This window comes from Jaculus jaculus, chromosome 21 (assembly GCF_020740685.1).
Source record: "Jaculus jaculus isolate mJacJac1 chromosome 21, mJacJac1.mat.Y.cur, whole genome shotgun sequence".
NCBI lineage: Eukaryota > Metazoa > Chordata > Mammalia > Rodentia > Dipodidae > Jaculus > Jaculus jaculus.
In genome coordinates, this window is record NC_059122.1 from 13,283,864 (window position 1) to 13,301,373 (window position 17,510).

The 17,510-nt window shown below is 53.9% G+C and overlaps 1 protein-coding gene across 6 annotated transcripts in view; it reads right to left on the minus strand.

Annotated features, from left to right (window-relative positions):
* Nfix (nuclear factor I X) overlaps nucleotides 1–17,510 on the minus strand; it is a 119,758-nt gene that overhangs the window by 71,870 nt on the left and 30,378 nt on the right. For 5 of the 6 annotated variants that reach the window (XM_045139183.1, XM_045139184.1, XM_045139181.1 and 2 more), the window contains exon 2: nucleotides 16,743–17,274. In XM_045139183.1, coding sequence (XP_044995118.1) covers nucleotides 16,743–17,274 — 532 coding nt within the window. Of the gene's footprint in view, nucleotides 1–16,742; nucleotides 17,457–17,510 lie in introns of those variants that run through there. The other variant, XM_004672463.3, reaches the window with a different exon arrangement.

The following is a 17,510-nucleotide window of genomic DNA, read 5'->3' on the forward strand; positions in this document are numbered from 1 at the left end:
TCCAACAGCCCCCTTCTGATCTTATACCTTTCTGTTACGGTCTCAAGGACAGGCCGTGAGCTGCTGCTCCGCATCAGAACATAATTCAATACTCAAAATGGGTTTCCGGAGCCGCCTAAAACGATATGCTGGGCTGAGGAGATGGCTCGGCAGTGAAAAGTGCTTGCTTGCAAAGCCTGTGAGCTTGGTTTGATTCCCCAATACCCATGTAAAGCCATAGGCTCCAAGTGTGAGATGTGACTATAGTTTGTTTGTAGCAGCAGCTGGTCTCTCTCTGTGTCCCCCCCCTCGGTCTCTCTCTCTCTCTCTCTCTCTTTTACAAATAAAAACGTACATATTTTGGGGGCTGAAGAGAGATAGCTTAGTGGCTAAGGTGCTTGACTGCAAAGCCAAAGGACCCAGGTTTGATTCCCCAGTATCCATGTAAGCCAGGTGTGCATGGTGGTACATGTATCTGGAATTCGTTTGCAGTGGCTGTAGGCTCTAGTGCACCCATTCTCTCTCTCTCTCTCTCTCTCTCTCCCTCAAATAAATAAATAAATAGAATATATATATATATATAATTTTTTTGAGGTAGGGTCTCACTCTAGCCTGGGCTGACCTGGAATTCACTATGGAGTTTTCGGTAGCCTTGAACTCACAGTGATCCTCCTACCTCTGCCTCCCGAGTGCTGGGATTAAAGGCGTGTGACACCACGCCCGGCTAGAATATATTTTTTAAAACATGTTCTTAACAAAAACCATATGCTGGGGTTGGATAGATGGCTTAGCGGTTAAGGCACAAAAGGCCTGCAAAGCCAAAGGACCTCGGTTTGGTTCCGCAGGACCCATGTAAGCCAGATGCACAAGTTGGTGCATGTGTCTGGAGTTCATTTGCTATGGCTGAAGGCCCTGGCGCACCCATTCTCTCTCTCTCTGTCCCCCTCTCTCTCTGCGTCTTTCCCTCTATTGCTCCCTCAATTAATAAAATAAAATAAAAAACCCACATGCTGGTCGAAAGACCGATGCAAAGGTAAATAGTATGTAAAACATAGGTCAAGGTTCCAGCACAGCCCAGAGAAACCTAAGACAATTATGTGTGAAGTCTGACGTGGAAGCAAAACAGCCGGCTGGAGCCGCAGCCCAGCCTGTGGAGCAATGGGCCTTGCCCCTCTGCGGGAAGATTCCTGAAGCGTCCGAACCCATCGCAAGACTGTGGGAAAGCCTGGCTTCCCTCCTCCGAGCCAGCCATCTCAAGGAGGCCAGGGCGTGCCTCCTGCCCACCATCCACAGACCCGGGCGGGGGTTGGGGGGGGAACTCGGGCACGCCAAGGCACTTCTGCAACCAGAGCACTTGGTTGGAAAGCAACACAATTCAAGAGGCCTTGCCAAGCCAGGCTGGCATCTGAGTAATTATATTAATGAATCTTTGAGTTACAAAATCTAATATTAGATGGTGGCTTTGGTACCATCATTCTCAGTCACCGTCCCACGTGGCCAGAAGCAGTGCCGGGCAGCCGCACGCCTTGAACAGACTGTGCGCGCGTGCACACACACACACACACACACACACACACATGCACGCCAGAGAGGGAAAGCAGTGAATGTGTGTGTGGTGTTTAATTTAAAAGAAATGCATGTATTTGAAACCGTGCCCAGAGAGCTGTGTGCTGGGCCCACTTTATAAGCCATGATACCATAAATAAATGAGAGAAATCTGGCCTTGTCCTCAGGGCAAGGGCCCCTTCCTTGGCCCTATCTCTCAAGCTGGCAATATCCTGAGGATTATTGCTCTAAGGAGTAAGGGCTTTTGTGTTCCGAGCCAGTGCGGCTCCCACAGAGCCGCCGCAGGCCCAGCATGGAGACCCTGCACCCCGCTTCCCCACGCATGGTCATTAGCTGTTGCCACCCTGGGTCCAAACTCAAAGCTCAGGCTTGACACAGCAGGGGGCAGCTTGCAGCCCAGCAGGTCCCTCCTCCCCCACACACACTCTGCTGGCCAGACCACTGAACCACCATTGTCCGGGCCATTATCTATGGGCCCCAGCTAGGGCCACTGAAAATCATGGCTCAGGCCGGTCGTGGTGGCGCGTGCCCTTAATCCCAGCGCTCAGGAGGCAGAGGTAGGAGGATCTCTGTGGGTTCGAGGCCGCCCTGAGACTACATAGTGAATTCCAGGTCAGCCCGAGCTAGAGTGAGACCCTACCTCGAAAAACAAAAAAAACAGAAAAAAAAAAAAAATCATGACCCAGTTGGGCACGCTTGTGTGTGTGGTCAGAGGCGGAGGGCGCCAAGTCAAGTGCAGCCGGGTGGTAAGGTAAGCTACAGAGAGGCTAGATACAGGTAGAAGAGAGAGTGTTTGCTGTGCACTGTGGTCACACTTCACGCAAGGCAGGCAAAATGGAATCTTCTGTGAACGGCATCTCAGAGCTCACAGCCTACAGCCCTGTTCCTGTAAATCGAACCCCAACTCAGGCCCCCCCACCATCCTGCTGGCTCATCTGTTCCCATCTGTGAAACCTCCTTGGGAGGACCGTCCAGTGCCGTTGCCGGGCCTGGGGACCTGGCTTTTATGGAAATGAGTGTCCCTTGCCACAGCACTGTTGTGTGTGTGTGGGGGGCTGGTTTCCTGGGCCTGGGGGTCATAGCAGCCGCTCAGGTCTATGTGGGCAGGAAAGTAGGGGAAGAGACCTTTGGAAACTTCAGAAGACCACCAGGGACAGCGGCTTGATGGGTTCTCCCCCTTATTAATAACAATAACAAAGTCTGAAATAATGCCTTGCTGCCTGGCAAGATGCTCGCCTCACTGTCTTATCTGCAAAGGGCCTCTGAGCTTCAAGAAGGCTGGAGAGACGGCTTAGTGGTTAAGCGCTTGCCTGTGAAGCCTAAGGACCCCGGTTCGAGGCTCGGTTCCCCAGGACCGACATTAGCCAGATGCACAAGGGGACGCACGCGTCTGGAGTTCGTTTGCAGCGGCTGGAGGCCCTGGCGCGCCCATTCTCTCTCTCTCTCTCTGCCTTTCTCTCTGTGTCTGTCACTCTCAAATAGATAAATAAAAAAATTAACAAAATAATTTTTTAAAATAGGGGAGTTCGAGGCCACCCTGAGACTACATAGTTAATTCCAGGTCAGCCTGAGCTAGAGTGAAACCCTACCTCAAATAACCAAAACAAAAGAAGGGGAGACTCTCTGAGAAACCCCATGATTCCATAGAAAAGCCAGCCTCCCCCCCACCACACACACTCACACTCACAGTATCCTGTGCACACTAACCAAAGCACTGAAAAGGTCTGTAAGAAGTTCGGGGTGGATGGACAGCCTGGTGCCGGCAGAAACCAGAGACGCCCTAAGGAGAATGGACTGCAAGGCCTGCCAAGGGCCCCGTCAAGGCTGAGCTATTTGGCCTCCTGGCCACATGATTCTTTGTTCTTGGGGGAATGTCCTGTGCACCAAACACTTCTCACTAACAACGCCCACTGCACTTCCCCAACAGGGGACCAACAAAAGCATCTACTGCACTGGAGAGATGGCTCAGTGGTAAAGGCGCTTGCCTGCAAAGCCAAAGGACCCAGGTTTGATTCCCCAGGACCCACGTAAGCCAGATGCACAAAGCGGCGCACGTGTCTACAGTTCGTTTGCAGTGGTTGAAGGCCCTGGCGCACCTATTCTCTCTCTGTCTCTCTTCCTCTCTCGCTCAAATAAATAATTTTTTTTAAAGTATCTGTAGCCATTGCCAGATGTCCCCTGAAGGAGAAAATCACTGTTGTTGAAAACCAGGCCTTGGAGCGGGGGGGTGGTGTCTCCATGCCTGTAACTCCCACACTTGGAAGCTGTGAATTGAGGGATAGCAGGTGAGTTTTAGGTCAGCCTAGGCTGCTAAAGTGAGACCCTTACTCCCACCTCCCTCCATAAAAACAAAACAAAAAAAGAACCTGAAAAACGAAAACAAGAACTCATGGATAACCAACTACCCTACTTTCCCAAGGACTGAGGGGGTTCCCGGGACAATGCAACAACCAGAAAACCCCTGGCAAAGGTGGATGAATTTATCACGCACACGTCTCCCAAATTAACTTCCATCCTCCCCGTGTCAAAAAATTGAGCGCCCTCCGGACACGCAAGGACCGCAGGACTGACCAGCTCTTTGTCACCCCGTAGGGATCTGTGTCTCAGGGACAACTAACAGACTGTAACCCACCTCACAGCTTCCTCCTGGGGCCAGAACGCTGTCCTGTCTCCTCCTCCTCCTCCCTGGCACCGCGCGCTCTGCCTCCCTTACCACAAGGCCGCCAGGCCGAGGCCAAACGGTTCACATGTGTCTTCTGTTACCCAGGCTGATACTGGCCCAAAACCTCTGGCTAGAGAAGTGGCCACACCCTGAGAAGGGCATGCCTAGGACACAGAACTTGGGTCTGTCCACAGTCAACGCCCCTTCAGCCAAGTGGCCCCAGAACCCACAAAGATAAAAAAAAAAAAGTGTGACCTGCTACCCACGGGGAAGGGACCACAACCTCTCTGAAGGACATATGAGAGAAAAATTGAGCCTGCTGACCTGCCACTGGCCGGGTGGGACAATCACCCTAGGGACCCCACCCTCGAGCCTCAGGGCTCAATCCTCATGCTCAGTCCTCACCCCCACCCCTCCCCAAGCATTCCACCCGGCTGCTGCCTCCTCCCTTCCTCCAGGGCTCTCTTCCCTTGGTCCTGGGAAGCAGTCCTGTTACTAAGGAAACAATGATGTCACGGTGCTGGTGGGACTCAGGTCCCTCCTACCACCCCCTAACTAGGTACCATGGCGGCTGACGTCACTGCTCAGAAATTTATAGCCCAGTGCGGTATTTATAAGGTGGCTCTGGTGTGACCACATATTCAGTGTGGGGCTGGTGGCTATTTATAGCCGGAGGATATACAATTATTACACCCCCTGTCTGTATTCTGGGCCACCTGTTATATAACTGCCATTATGCAATAACGCCCATTATATAATAATTATACGCTAATGGGATATAATCCGCAGGCATAATAAGGACACATTCCCCAAGGGCTTGCATTGGGCCTGCCGGCCTCTGCAGGTTGCCTCCGGGGACTCTCCCAATCCCTCCACAAGGCTCCACCCAGTCCAGGAGAGTCACCAGGTGCCAACCTACTCATGCCAGTCTCTCGGCAGGCGGCCTCCTTCCTACACTGGCATACCCAACTGCCAAGCCCTCTCTGAATTTCTTTTCCAGGCCTGTCTGCTTTCATTTCTATAGCTGAAGGATTCTTTCTCTCTCTCTCTCTCTCTCTCTCTCTCTCCCTCCTTCTCTCTTCTTTTCTTTAAGCTTGAAACAAAGATCTGGCAGAATAAACTCTAAATCCAACACTTTAGCTCTCTTCCCACCCAGTCTGAGGTCAGAAGTATCAGAAAGGGCCTATTGCCCACTAGGAGCACCTTACATGAACAACTTGGGAAGCCAGAGGAATCTGGGCCAAGTGGGTCTCTGGTCAGTCCCTCCTCTCCCCAGCCCTGCAGGCGAGTATAGGGCTCCAGGAAGACGAGGCTGTCCCCAAGGCAGGACCGTGGCCACTCAGACACCAATATATGCTCTGACGGCCACACTTCTCCCAGGAAAGACAAAATTGAAACTGTCACCTGCAGGGAGGGCCTGGCACTTTAGCTCTGCACCTGGGACAGGGGCAGCAAGAACAAAGGCAGGGCTGGGAAGAGTTAAGGCCACTGTGGCCCTCCACAGAGCTAGTTCAATTAGCGCAAGCATATTGTCTGGTCCTAAAATAGATCTCTCTATATTTAAGAGTTACTTGATATACGAAAAGATGAGAAGAAAGAAAAACCAACCACCATGGATCTGTAAAGGGAGGCTCTTGTAGTCACGGCCACGGGAGGGTGGTTGGGAAGACTGTCTTTTACACTTCTCTACTGTTGAAATTTTCCAGAGTATGTTTTACTCTGTGATAAAGAGAATGAAATGCACTGTTCAAAAAGAGTCCCGCTAAGACCCTGCTGTGACCGTTCTGGTCTCTGAACCCTGGGCTACAGGAGGAAGTTCTTCCGCTCTTCAGGGTCTAGGATGGGTCTGAAAGGGTCACCGGCTCCCCACACAGGCCTGGATCAGACCAACCACAGCTGCCCACCCCATCCCCCGCCACCCAGTCCCCAGCACGCAGACAGACCAAACACAAAGACCAAAGTCAAGGTAGGGCTCTGAGGCCACGGCCTGGAGGGCAGGCTTGTGATCCCATGGGGACAGACCGCAGGCGGGAGCCCGAGGCTCCACTGCTTTCCTGCAGGGTCTCTGTACGGACAGGAAAATGACACGGGACGCACACGGCAAGAGCCAGGGCTCCTGGGCCCAGTCCCCGAGTGAGGCAAGGTCAGCGAGCTTGTACATTAGAGAGGCAAGAAGTGAATGCAGATGACCCCCATTTCTTCCGGGATAAAGAGTCTCTCAGCTCGGGATGAGTCTGTCTGGAGGGATGGCTCAGCCGTGAAGGCATCTGCCTGCAAAGCCAAAGGACACTAGTTCGATTCCCCAGGACCCACGTAAGCGAGATGCACAAGGGAGCGCACACAACTGGAGTTTGTTTGCAGTGGCTGGAGGCCCTGGCGTGCCCATATTCTCTCTATGTCTGTCTGTCTGTCTCTCTCTGACTCTCTCAAATAACTAAATAAATACAAACTTTAAAAAAAAAAAAGAAAATCCTAGGAAAAAATATGGACACCATTTTGGTTGCCACCGCTGGGCAAGGGAAGCATGATTGGCATGTAGAAAGTCAAGGCCAGAGATGCTGCTAAGATGGACCCCACAGCTCAGAACGACCAGGCCAACATGCCAACTGCTATGCTGAGGAAATTCTGCTCTGGGGGAGGAGTCAGTCCCTGTCTCATGCATGAAAGTGGAGGAAAACCTTGAGCCGTAGGCCAGCCTCTCTCACAGCCCAACAACTCTGGACTTGTTGGGAGAGACGTTAGAGACACGGCCTCAGAATTTTCAAACTAAAGGGGGGTGATGGGCTGGGAAGTGACTTTGGTAGCAGAGTACTTGTCTAGCAAATGCAAGGCCCTGGGTTCTAGCACCACAGAGAAAGAAAGAAAGGAAGGGAGGGAAAGAGAGAGAAAGAAAAAGAAAAGAAAAAGGATGGGTGCTGGAGAGATGGCTTAGCACTTAAGGTGCTTGCCTGTGAAGCCTAAGGACCTAGGATCGGAGGCGGTACATTAGTTTGGAGGCCTTGGTACACCCGTTCTCTCTCTCTCTCTCCCCAATAAATAAATAAATAAGATATTTTTTAAGGAAAGAAAGAAAAAAGGATGAGTCCCCATGTGAAGGGTCAGAAAAGTCCACGAATACTGGATTACTACAAAACATCCAGTAACCGTCTGATCAATTAGGACCATTTTTATTTCAAGCTATGCTTCCAAGCAGACTCCTGTGGGGGGCACGGGGGGGGGGGGCAAAGGCATGGCAGGGGACAAGGGACTCCTAAATCCTGCCTGCCTGGCCCTGCCCATTCCACCTGCCCAGGTCCAGCCAGCTGTCCCGAGCTCCGGGGCCACCCGGACAGAAGCAGGGTAGGAGAGTTCAGACAGCCCCTGTCTCTGCTAGGTGGGAGGCAGGGAGGGAGAGAGGAAGGGAAGGCGGTGGTGAGGGCAAGGCCCGGGGCCAGCTGTCTCTCTAGCCCTGTGCTCAGCGGCTGGGGGAGCCCTTGAGCCAAGCCGCAAGCTGTGCTCTGGCCCCTTCCAGAGAGCTGCGGTAGCACAGGAATGAGACTGGCTTCCACGAGGAGCGGGAGGCTTTCTCCTCCAAGACGCCACCAAGTCCCGGTAACCCGGGAGAAGTTAATCTGGGTGAAGTTCAAGGAGTTTTGAGGCCCTCAGACTGAGGTGCTCAGTGGCCTGAAGCCTGGGGTTAGGGCCTCTTGTGCTGAGAGCTCCCTGGCTGATGTTCCTTGAGGTTCTCTGCCCTTCTCTCTACGGTGGACACCGTGACACTGCCTGGATCACGCAGCCATTGTGAGGAGGAAGTAAGCTTCCGACAGGCTAAAAAGGTGCAATCAGCTGACAAAAATGCGCTAATTCCTCAGTCTTTCAAGTGGCCGCACGCCCTACCTGCACGGGGACAAGGAACGGGGCAGGCAGGTCATTTTCTAGGATGCTTCCCTAGTCCCCGGGTCTGGGCACCCAGAGCACGCCAAGGCCAGCCAGGAGGAGCGCGGCTCGAAAGCAGGTCACTGGGGGAGTCCGGGGAGGTGGCACGCGTACAAGACTCAGTCCTGTGCTAAACACCACTCGAGGCAGTGGAAAGATGGAATGGAAGGAGAGGACAATCCCCTTCCCTCTGCCGACAAGAGACAAGAAGCTGTTTGGGGCCTGGAGTGAGAAGCACCCCTTAAGTTACTGGGTGTCCCCCCCCACAAACGACAGCAAATGGCGGTCCTGGCAGGCAGTGACATGCTATCGGTAAGTGGGAGATGGGCTAGAATACGGCCCACTGGTAGGCCAGGCCAGAGCAGCTGGTGGTGGCGGGGGGGGGGGATATGCCACTTGGGGGACAGGCCCACAAAAGGGCAATGCCAATATATATCCCCAGAGGGGCCCGAAAATCGGGTGTTAGTGTCCACAGAGACAGAAAAGCAAGGGACCTAGGCACCCTTAGGGTAAAGTTCAACCCAAACAAGCCTCCCCACCTCTCCCCCTCTGCCTTCTGGGACCCCGTCGCAATGCCAATAGCCCTTTAGCTCAAACATGCTTAAAATGGCGACGGCGGCCCCGCAGGGCTGGGTGTTTGTCGCACTGTTTAACGCGGTGCCCTCAGTGCCAAGAAAAACCTATCATCAGAAATGCCATCAGCTATATTTATCTATCTCTCAGCCCCCCCCCCAGCCTCCTCCTCCCGTCTGCCAAGCAGGCCCTGCGCAGCCCCCCCCCCCCCCACCCAGCGGGCACATGTTCCTGTGGTACATGCCCATGACCACCTGCCCAGGCCTCGTTCCCCATCACTCCCATCATGGGCCCTGTCAGCAAGCAGCACCCTTCTTTCCTGAGGTGCTGGGCCACACCTACGTGGGCTTGAAAGGCTCCTTTCTGTTGATTTACTTATTTACTTATTTTTGGTTCTTCGAGGCAGGGTCTCACTCTGGCTCAGGCTGACCTGGAATTCACCGTGGAGTCTCAGGCTGGCCTCGAGCTCACAGCGATCCTCCTCCCTCTGCCTCCCGAGTGCTGGGATGAAAGCCATGCACCACTACGCCTGGCCAAAATCTCCTTTTTGTTTTATTTTTGTTTTATATATATATGTATTTTTAAATTATTTATTTATTTATTATTTGAGAGCGACAGACACAGAGAGAAAGACAGATAGAGGGAGAGGGAGAGAGAGAGAATGGGCGCGCCAGGGCTTCCAGCCTCTGCAAACGAACTCCAGACGCGTGCGCCCCCTTGTGCATCTGGCTAACGTGGGACCTGGGGAACCGAGCCTCGAACCGGGGTCCTTAGGCTTCACAGGCAAGCGCTTAACCGCTAAGCCGTCTCTCCAGCCCGTTTTATATTTTTATTTGCACGTGTGTACACGTGTGCCAGGGCCTCTTGCTGCTGCAAACGAATGCCAGATGCATGTGCCACTTTCTTTTATCTTTCTTTTATTTTTAGCATCTGGTTTTATGTAGGAACCAGAGAATCGAAACCCAGGCCAGCGGGCTTTGCAAATCAGCGCCTTTAACCGCCAAGCCATCCCCCAAGCGCACCCACACAGGCTCTGGACATGCACTTGGCAGGTAGTTGGCTGACCTGGATGTCCCCTGATCCCGTATGTAGACCACAGTGACCCTCGATCTCCTTTCAGCCTGTACTCCCTGCTCACCGCGGTGCCAACCTGCCCTGAGCTGGGCACAAGCAGTGGGCCTGGCCCGGCCGGGCACCATTCCTGGGCAGCTGCCTTGTTGCCGGGTAGACCTGGGCCTGTTTGCTCTGTCCCTTGACGTGCAACCAGAAGCCTCCGTCCGTGTGTGGGACCCCGGAACAAGGAGCATATGTTCTGGAGAACCTTCACCCTGTGCCCCTGGCAACCGCGGCGGAAGTGGTGGAATGTGGAACAGAAAGGGAAGACAGCAAAGTCAAGATTTACGGCCACTCAAGCCCACATCTGTGACCAAACAAAACAGGGGCATGTCATTTGATGTCAAGCACTTGGGACCTTTCTCTTACTTACCCAAGCAGCAGGCTCCAAACAGAGCCTTGCCACCCTCAGGCCTACCACTAAGGGACGCCCATCAGAGTCACAGGGGGGACTGACACCTTCATGGTAAGCCCACACCTCCTTCCCCGACTCCGGGCACCCCTCCCGCTGCCCCCCACAACTCAGAAAGGAGCTCCAGCGAGCCAACTCCTCGGAGAATGAAACAACCCAAATAAAAAATTTTAAAACCCAGAAGCTCTTTCTCTCCTGCCCCCTCCCCCTCCACCAGCAAATGAAAACAAACAAGAAATCAAAGAGACCTTTTGTGCAAACCGTGCGCTGACACGGCTGGAGGCTTTGAAAAGACTTCTGAATCGGACGCTGAAGGGTAGAGTAACTGAAGCGTGGCAGCTCCTGACTGGCAGGGGTGAGGGGGGACTGACGGATGGGGTGGAGAGAAAAAGGACTTTGGGGGGGCAGCCACCTTCTCTAGGCAGAAAGGAGGGAGAAGGGGGCCACTGAGAACCAGCTGCTGGCTTTACTGGCCTCTGCACTCCACCTCTGCAACCTGAGAGGGTGGGAAGAAGGGCCCCGATCCCCCTTCAGGGCCACCACGAGCTGAGCTGCCCCGAGGAGGCCCTTGTGGGCCTTGCTTCTCTCCAGCGTGGGTCACTGAAGGGTTATGCCTACTGGATGGAGCTTTCTAGAAGTCATCATCAGTGGCTGGAGGCCCTGGCACACCACACCTATTCTCTCTCTGTCTGTCTCTGTCTCCCAGCCTCTCTCTCTCTCTCTCTCTCTCTCTCAAATAAATAAATAAGGGCTGGAGAGATGGCTCAGCGGTTAAGCGCTTGCCTGTGAAGCCTAAGGACCCCCGGTTCGAGGCTCGGTTCCCCAGGTCCCACGTTAGCCAGATGCACAAGGGGGCGCACGCGTCTGGAGTTCGTTTGCAGAGGCTGGAAGCCCTGGCGCGCCCGTTCTCTCTCTCTCCCTCTATCTGTCTTTCTCTCTGTGCCTGTCGCTCTCAAATAAATAAATAAAAAAATTTTAAATAAATAAATAAATAAATAAAATATGAAAAATAAATAAATAAAATAGAAGTCATCGTTAGGTCTTTGCCCAGAACCTACTGGGCATCCACCCATTTAGAGCTAGGGGTCCTGAGGCCTGGGCTTTGCTCGTCATAGGCCAAGTGCACATTTGGTGGATAAAGGAAATTCTTCCATCTTTTGGCAATGCCAGAAAGCAGACCAAGTCCTCAGGAAATCCTTCTGGTATACGGCCTCCAGCAGTCCTGCTACGGAGCCGCCTGTTTCCTCTGGGCTGGTGACAGAACCCAGCTGGACACCATGCCTATAGTTACGGGCACGGCCATGCAGCCCGCTCTGGCTCAGTCATGGTCCAAGATCTGTGGCTCAAGCTTGGATGAGGACAGTCCTTTCTCTCCTTCCGATCACAGCCTCCACCTCACCCAGCAAAGCAAACACTCCACCCAGACCTGTGAGAGCTCGCTGTAAGGGGGTGGGGAGACAGTCAGCCCGGCCGGACAAACGCCACTATGGACAAAGGGAGCAAAGGCAGGTGGAGCCTGAGTGGGGGGGGGGGGGTTAGGACAGTCCGACATCACCAGGGACCATCCTGAGCCCCCTATTTCCCAGTGCGCACCCCCAGGCTCATCAGCAGTTTCAGAGATTGGAGCAGTCTGCCTGGGCTGGCTCTGAACCCTGCACATTATGTAAGCTCAAAGGCCTCGAGAACTATGGAGCTGGGTTGGGGAGACTGCTTAGTGGCTAAAGGCGCTTGCTTGCAAAGCCTGGTGGCCAAGGGGTCTATTCCCCAGTACCCGCGTAAAGCCGGATGCCCAAGGTGGCACATGCATCTGGAGTGCATTTGCCAGCTGCTGGAGGTTCGGGCATGCCCATTCTTTTCCTCCCTTGCCCCCTTCCCACCTAGTCTCTCAAATAAATAAAAACTGTGGAGCTATGATGTTTGGCCAGATTGGTGCCTGGACAAGCCAGAGGGCCTCCATCAAAATGGGCAAGTGCAGGACTGGAGACACTGCGCCCAAGGGATGTTCCCTGCAGAGACGAAGAGGACAGAGTATTGGAACTGCGTCAGGTGGAAGCTGCTCTGTTACAAGGCAGTTGGTGTCCTCCTGGGCTGTCCCTTAGGACAGAAGCCACAGCAACAGGGAAAGGAGACCGAGAGATACACTGGGCTCAAGAAATCCTACCACTGGCCCCTGTGACAGCTGCTGTCCTCTGCTGGCTCAAACCTGGGAGCCTTGCCTTGAGTAACAGACGTGAGACTGTTACGATCACCTAAGCAGGCCTTTGAACAACGACCATGTGGCTTTTGGGGTGCTCTCCAGGAGACTCCTCACTGCATGAAAGAATAACCCATAGAGTCTGCTCATGCCACTAACTGGGTGCCTGGGCCCTTGCACCCGATGCCACTGCCTCCCAGACAGAAACCAGTGGTATCTCTGAGCCTTGAGAAAGGACACAATGGGTAAGGTGACATGAGGTTTGCACGGGCCCACAGGGGGCGGCCACGCTTCAGAGACGCAGGGCTGGGAGCCCGGCAAAAGGCTCAGGGGTCATCACTGGCACTGGTAAGAGTGGGCCAAAGCATGCCCTCCACCAATGGGGGAAGGGCGTGAGTGAGGAGCCCTTGCCCAAGCCCGAAAGCTACGCTCGTGCCCAGCCGCTCTGGAGCTGGCAGAATCAACCTCTAGAGGTGCTGCATGCTTGCGAAAGTTCACGAAGACAAAGTCTTGGGTGCCCACCCACCTCCTGTGACAGGCAAGGCTGAGCCCAGACACCCCCATGACCTAGAGGTAGGGAGGGAGACAGAAGGTCTTTCTGGAGTAGGGCAAGGAGCCACGGAGCACAGCCTGCAGAGGCGACACAGGGGAACCTCACAGGACAAAGGGCCTGGTTCCTTCCATCAACACTGGTAGAAAAGCGGGCAAGGACGAGAAGCAGGTGGGCGACAGCGATCACGCCGCCGAAACAGAGGCGGACCGACTATGGAGGTGCCCGCAGACACGGTGATAACGAGGAAATGAGAACATTAACCAGTTCTCTCGTACTGAAGAATGCCGGGGTTCCCCCCCCCCCCGGGGTGACAGTGGCATCTGTCCTGTTCAGCTTTCCAGGACTTTCTGTCTTCAGAGATGGGCAGAGAGGCGTTTGCTGAGCCAGAGGCCCCGACGCTCGGGGAAGGCAGGCAGTGGGGTGCTGCCGGTGCTGGTGAGGGGTGCAGGGTTGGGGGGTGCTGAGGCTCTTCACCATGGAAAAATAAATAAATAAATAAAGGAAGGAAGGAAGGAAGGAAGCTGCACTACAGGAGAATCTAACCTGCGTGGCTTCCTCTGTGGGCCCACCGGAGGGGCCTGACGGGCAGAGAGAAGCTGGCCATTCCATGTGGTCAAGCATTCATGCGTTCTGCACTGTGCTTTCTTTGCTAGGCCCAAGGCCTAAACGCCAGGGAATGTCTGTGGGGCCAGGTCTCCTCACACCAGCACAGCCTCCCTGACCTCACCCCTATTCTCTCTCTCTCTCTCTCTTTGCCAGATCACCTGCACACCACCAGGTAATGAAGCCCCCTCCTCCCCGTGGCAGGGCCCCGCCTCGCTTTTCCCTCCTGAATGCAGATGGAGGCATGGTAACGCCCCTTTCTAAGCCAGAAGATAGCCCCACGGCAGCCTCTGGACTTCAATTCTGGGAGCAGAGCTTTCGATGCCACTTGGACACAACCACTATGCACTCTCAACGGTGTCACCTCTTGACACTTCTGGGGCACAGCAACAGCCCATGAGGGTGACAATGGCACCGGGGAGCCAAGCCACGCTCCCACACTTACCACCAGTTCAAGCTCTGCCACCCAGCCTGGCAGCCCCAGCTTGGCGCGCAGATCCAACTCCTCGGCCCAGTTTTCAGGGAAGGGAAAATATCGTTCCAGAGTCCAGCCTGGCTCCTAGCCCCAGTCTCTCATACTGGGTGGTTCTGTGGTGAGTGCCCAGGGGAACACGGGGCTTGGAGAAGATAATGCCAGGAAATCAATATAGCCTTCGACGGTACAGCCAAGTACAAGATACTGCCCATCACACTGGAGTGACTTAGGGAGGGAGGCATCTCCAGACCACCCACCCAGCCCCAAGGAGGAACAAGCAATGGGGTCCCCAGCAGTGGCCCAAACTTCCTTCAGAAAGACCCCCCTCTCCCCGAAATTCTAACCGTTCCAGCAGGAAGAAATCGGACATTGATGGGAACTGTTTATAAAGTCTGGGGCCTGAATTACAGGGAGATATGTCCTCAGCTCTGAACCTAGCATTTGCTGAGGAGAGCCCAGGCAGAGGTGGCCTTGGCCACATTCAATGGGCTGTGGATGCGCTTGTATTCCTGGGCCTATGATCTCACTCGCTGGGGGGTGGGAATCCCTGCTTCCCCTGACACCTGCCCAGGTCAATACAAGAGACAGGAGACAGGCCGGGCAATTATCTCCCTGATCCTTCACACCATCCCACCTCAGACCCACATGGGCAACAGTCAAGAATTTGGCCTAGAATCAAAGAAGCCAAGGAAGCAATTTCAACGACCAGGGTCCACCTAAGGGGAAAGGGAGGAAGCTACTCTGGGAGGGAGAGAGGAAGGTAGGTGTTGATTTCTCTACAGATGCTCTAGGACCGGAAGGTACAGATTCCCCAGGTGGCGGGACTATCTGATGGACTCTGGCAAGGTTCTGCTCCAAGCAGCCCCCAGCCTGCCGGCATCGCCAGGCTGTCCTCCCTCCTGCCCTGGCTTACTGTATGGACAGGAATAAAAGATAACTCCCCACCCCCAACTTAATCTCTTACAAAACAGAAAACAGATAAGAGAAAAAATCCAAGCTCCAAGAAGAAGGAAGGATCTACAACTGGCCCTTCAAAATGAAGGTTCACACAGGCTATGTGAAGGCCTCCATGAAAGTAGAAGATCTCAGGACAATGTCCACTGCCTCCAGCCAGTCCTCAGCACTGTCAGAACAAGAGGGAATGAGCCCTGAGACTACGTAGTGAATTCCAGATCAGCCTGAGCCAGAGTGAGACCCTGCCTCAAAAAACCAAAAAAAAAAAAAAAAAAAAAAGAGAGAGAGAGTGTGGGAATGAGCAATAAGAGAGACCTCAAACCAAGATCACCTTGTCTTCCCTGCTCCAACACATAGCAAGCTCTGCTCTCCACGAGAAAGATCGCTCACTAAAACATCCCAACTTCCCAAACAGGCAAGGGGCCATGACAATGGTGTGGACTGTTTTTCTTTTTCTTTTTGTGAATGGACAGGAAGGAAGACCGAGAGGCAGCGTGTCATGTCACAGGAAAGATGGTTTTTGGTTTTCCAGAGTTGAAGTAAAGCCACATTCTCATAAAGAGAGGAAGATGGAAATGAGGGGGGGGGGTACTGGAATGGTGTAGAGGAAAACACACACACACACACACACACACACACACAGGGAGGGGAGGTGGTAGCCTCTCATTACAAGTTGGTTGGGCATAATGTAAACACACTTCTGCCTTGCTTAATCACAGAGTGCCGCCCGTTTAGGTTTCAAAGGCGGCAGTAAATTGGGCGTAGCTGAGTGGAGGCTAAAAATTAACCAGCCATCTCTGTTTCAATTTGTAAGAAAACAAAAGCGGAAAGAAATTATAAAAAGAGTAAGGGAAATGAGGCGGGGGGGGGCTGGGGGGGTGTAAAAAGGCCTGGAGTACTAAACCAGCTCACCCCCAAATGCAGGGCAAGATTGGAAAACAGCAAGGACAGAGGAAGTACTTGGGACACAAAAGGGAAAGATTTTGTAGGTTTTGTTTGTTTGCTTAAGACCTCTTCCACAGTACGCGGCTCCCACAAGACCTCTCTGGTCCTAATAGCGGAGGCTGGGCCACTGGCCCAGTGGTGGGTATCCCTCCTTGATCCACTCATACAAAATCAAGGTTAAAGAGGTTTAAGAGAGACCGTGCCTGTGTTCGCCCTCACTGTGAAACCAAATTACTTTAGGATCTCTGACAGCCAATCCCAGCCCAAAGAACTCCTGCCTAGGCAAGTGGGCCCCACATTGAGCGCCCCCCCCCCCCCGTGCTGGCTCTCCTGATCATTCATTTGCCCTTCCCTCTCCCTTGAGAAGGCCAGTACCTGCCTCTCCCCAGAACCACCGCTGCCTCATATTAAATAAGACCGATTGTTGACGTTGCTGTTGTGATCATTTTTCTCAAAGTCCCACCATGGTGGGAAACTCTGAGGCGTCCTGGCCCTGTCCTAAGACGCCCCCCCCCCCCGACACACACAGCACCTCTGAGATAGGAAAGAAGGAGATGTACCAAGTGGGGTACCATGGCAAGGGAGAAGAGGAGGAGGAAGAAGAGAGAGGATGGGTGCAAACGGAAGAAGGAAGAAAGGAAGGACGCACTACATGGAATACAGGCCCCAGCAGGACGGGTGGCATGTTGTTTAGAACTCAGAGGAACAATAAACAGAAGGAAGTGCCAGCGAGTCAGATAAAACGGGGGGTGGGGGGGCTGGGGGTGAGGGGTGGGGCTGGGGGCTAAAGTGACCTACCCGGAGTGTGGACAAAGTAAGCCAGATAAAGGTCCAGTTCTTTGATTGTGACTCCAATGTGGTGTGGCTGGACGCACAGGCCGGGGTTCGAGCACTGGGGCGACTTGTAGAGCCGCTCCCCATCAGTACTTTCCAGGGGGATCCCCTTAAACAAAATCACCATGACCAGGTCCAGCCGCCACACCTTGTCAGCCTGGCGCAGGCAGTCAATCCGTCGGATCTTGCCCTTCTGGTCGGGGTTGGACAGCACGCAGCAGGGGGGCTTCTTGCCCGTGATGGTGAGCACGAAGTCCTCCCGGAACTCCGGCCGGATGTCTTTGCGCAGCTTGGCCAGCAGCCGGGATGCCCACTTCTGCTTGATCTCAGGCTTCTCGCCCAGCAGCTCGTCCTTCACCGCCCGCTCCTCGTCCTTCGACATCCTCTTCTCGTGCTTCTTGAAATACTTGCGCTTCCTCGCCTGCAGGTTGAACCAGGTGTAGGAGAAGGCTCGGACGTGAGGCAGCAGCGCCTCGATGAACGGGTGGAACTCATCCTGCAGGCGGCAAGCCGGGAGCATGCGGGGCGAGGGAGGACGGGAGGAGGGGAAGACGGGATGAGGGGGAAAGAGAGAAGAAGAAAAGCAGTGTTAGAAGGGAGGGGGACAAGGAAAACCGCCTTCTCTCCTCCTCCCTCCGCCCAGCGATTTTCTCCCGCAATTGTTCTAGGAAAGTGTGCTTGGAAGCCACCACCAGCCTGGCCAGCCACTTGCTCCCATCTCAGCTTCAACAG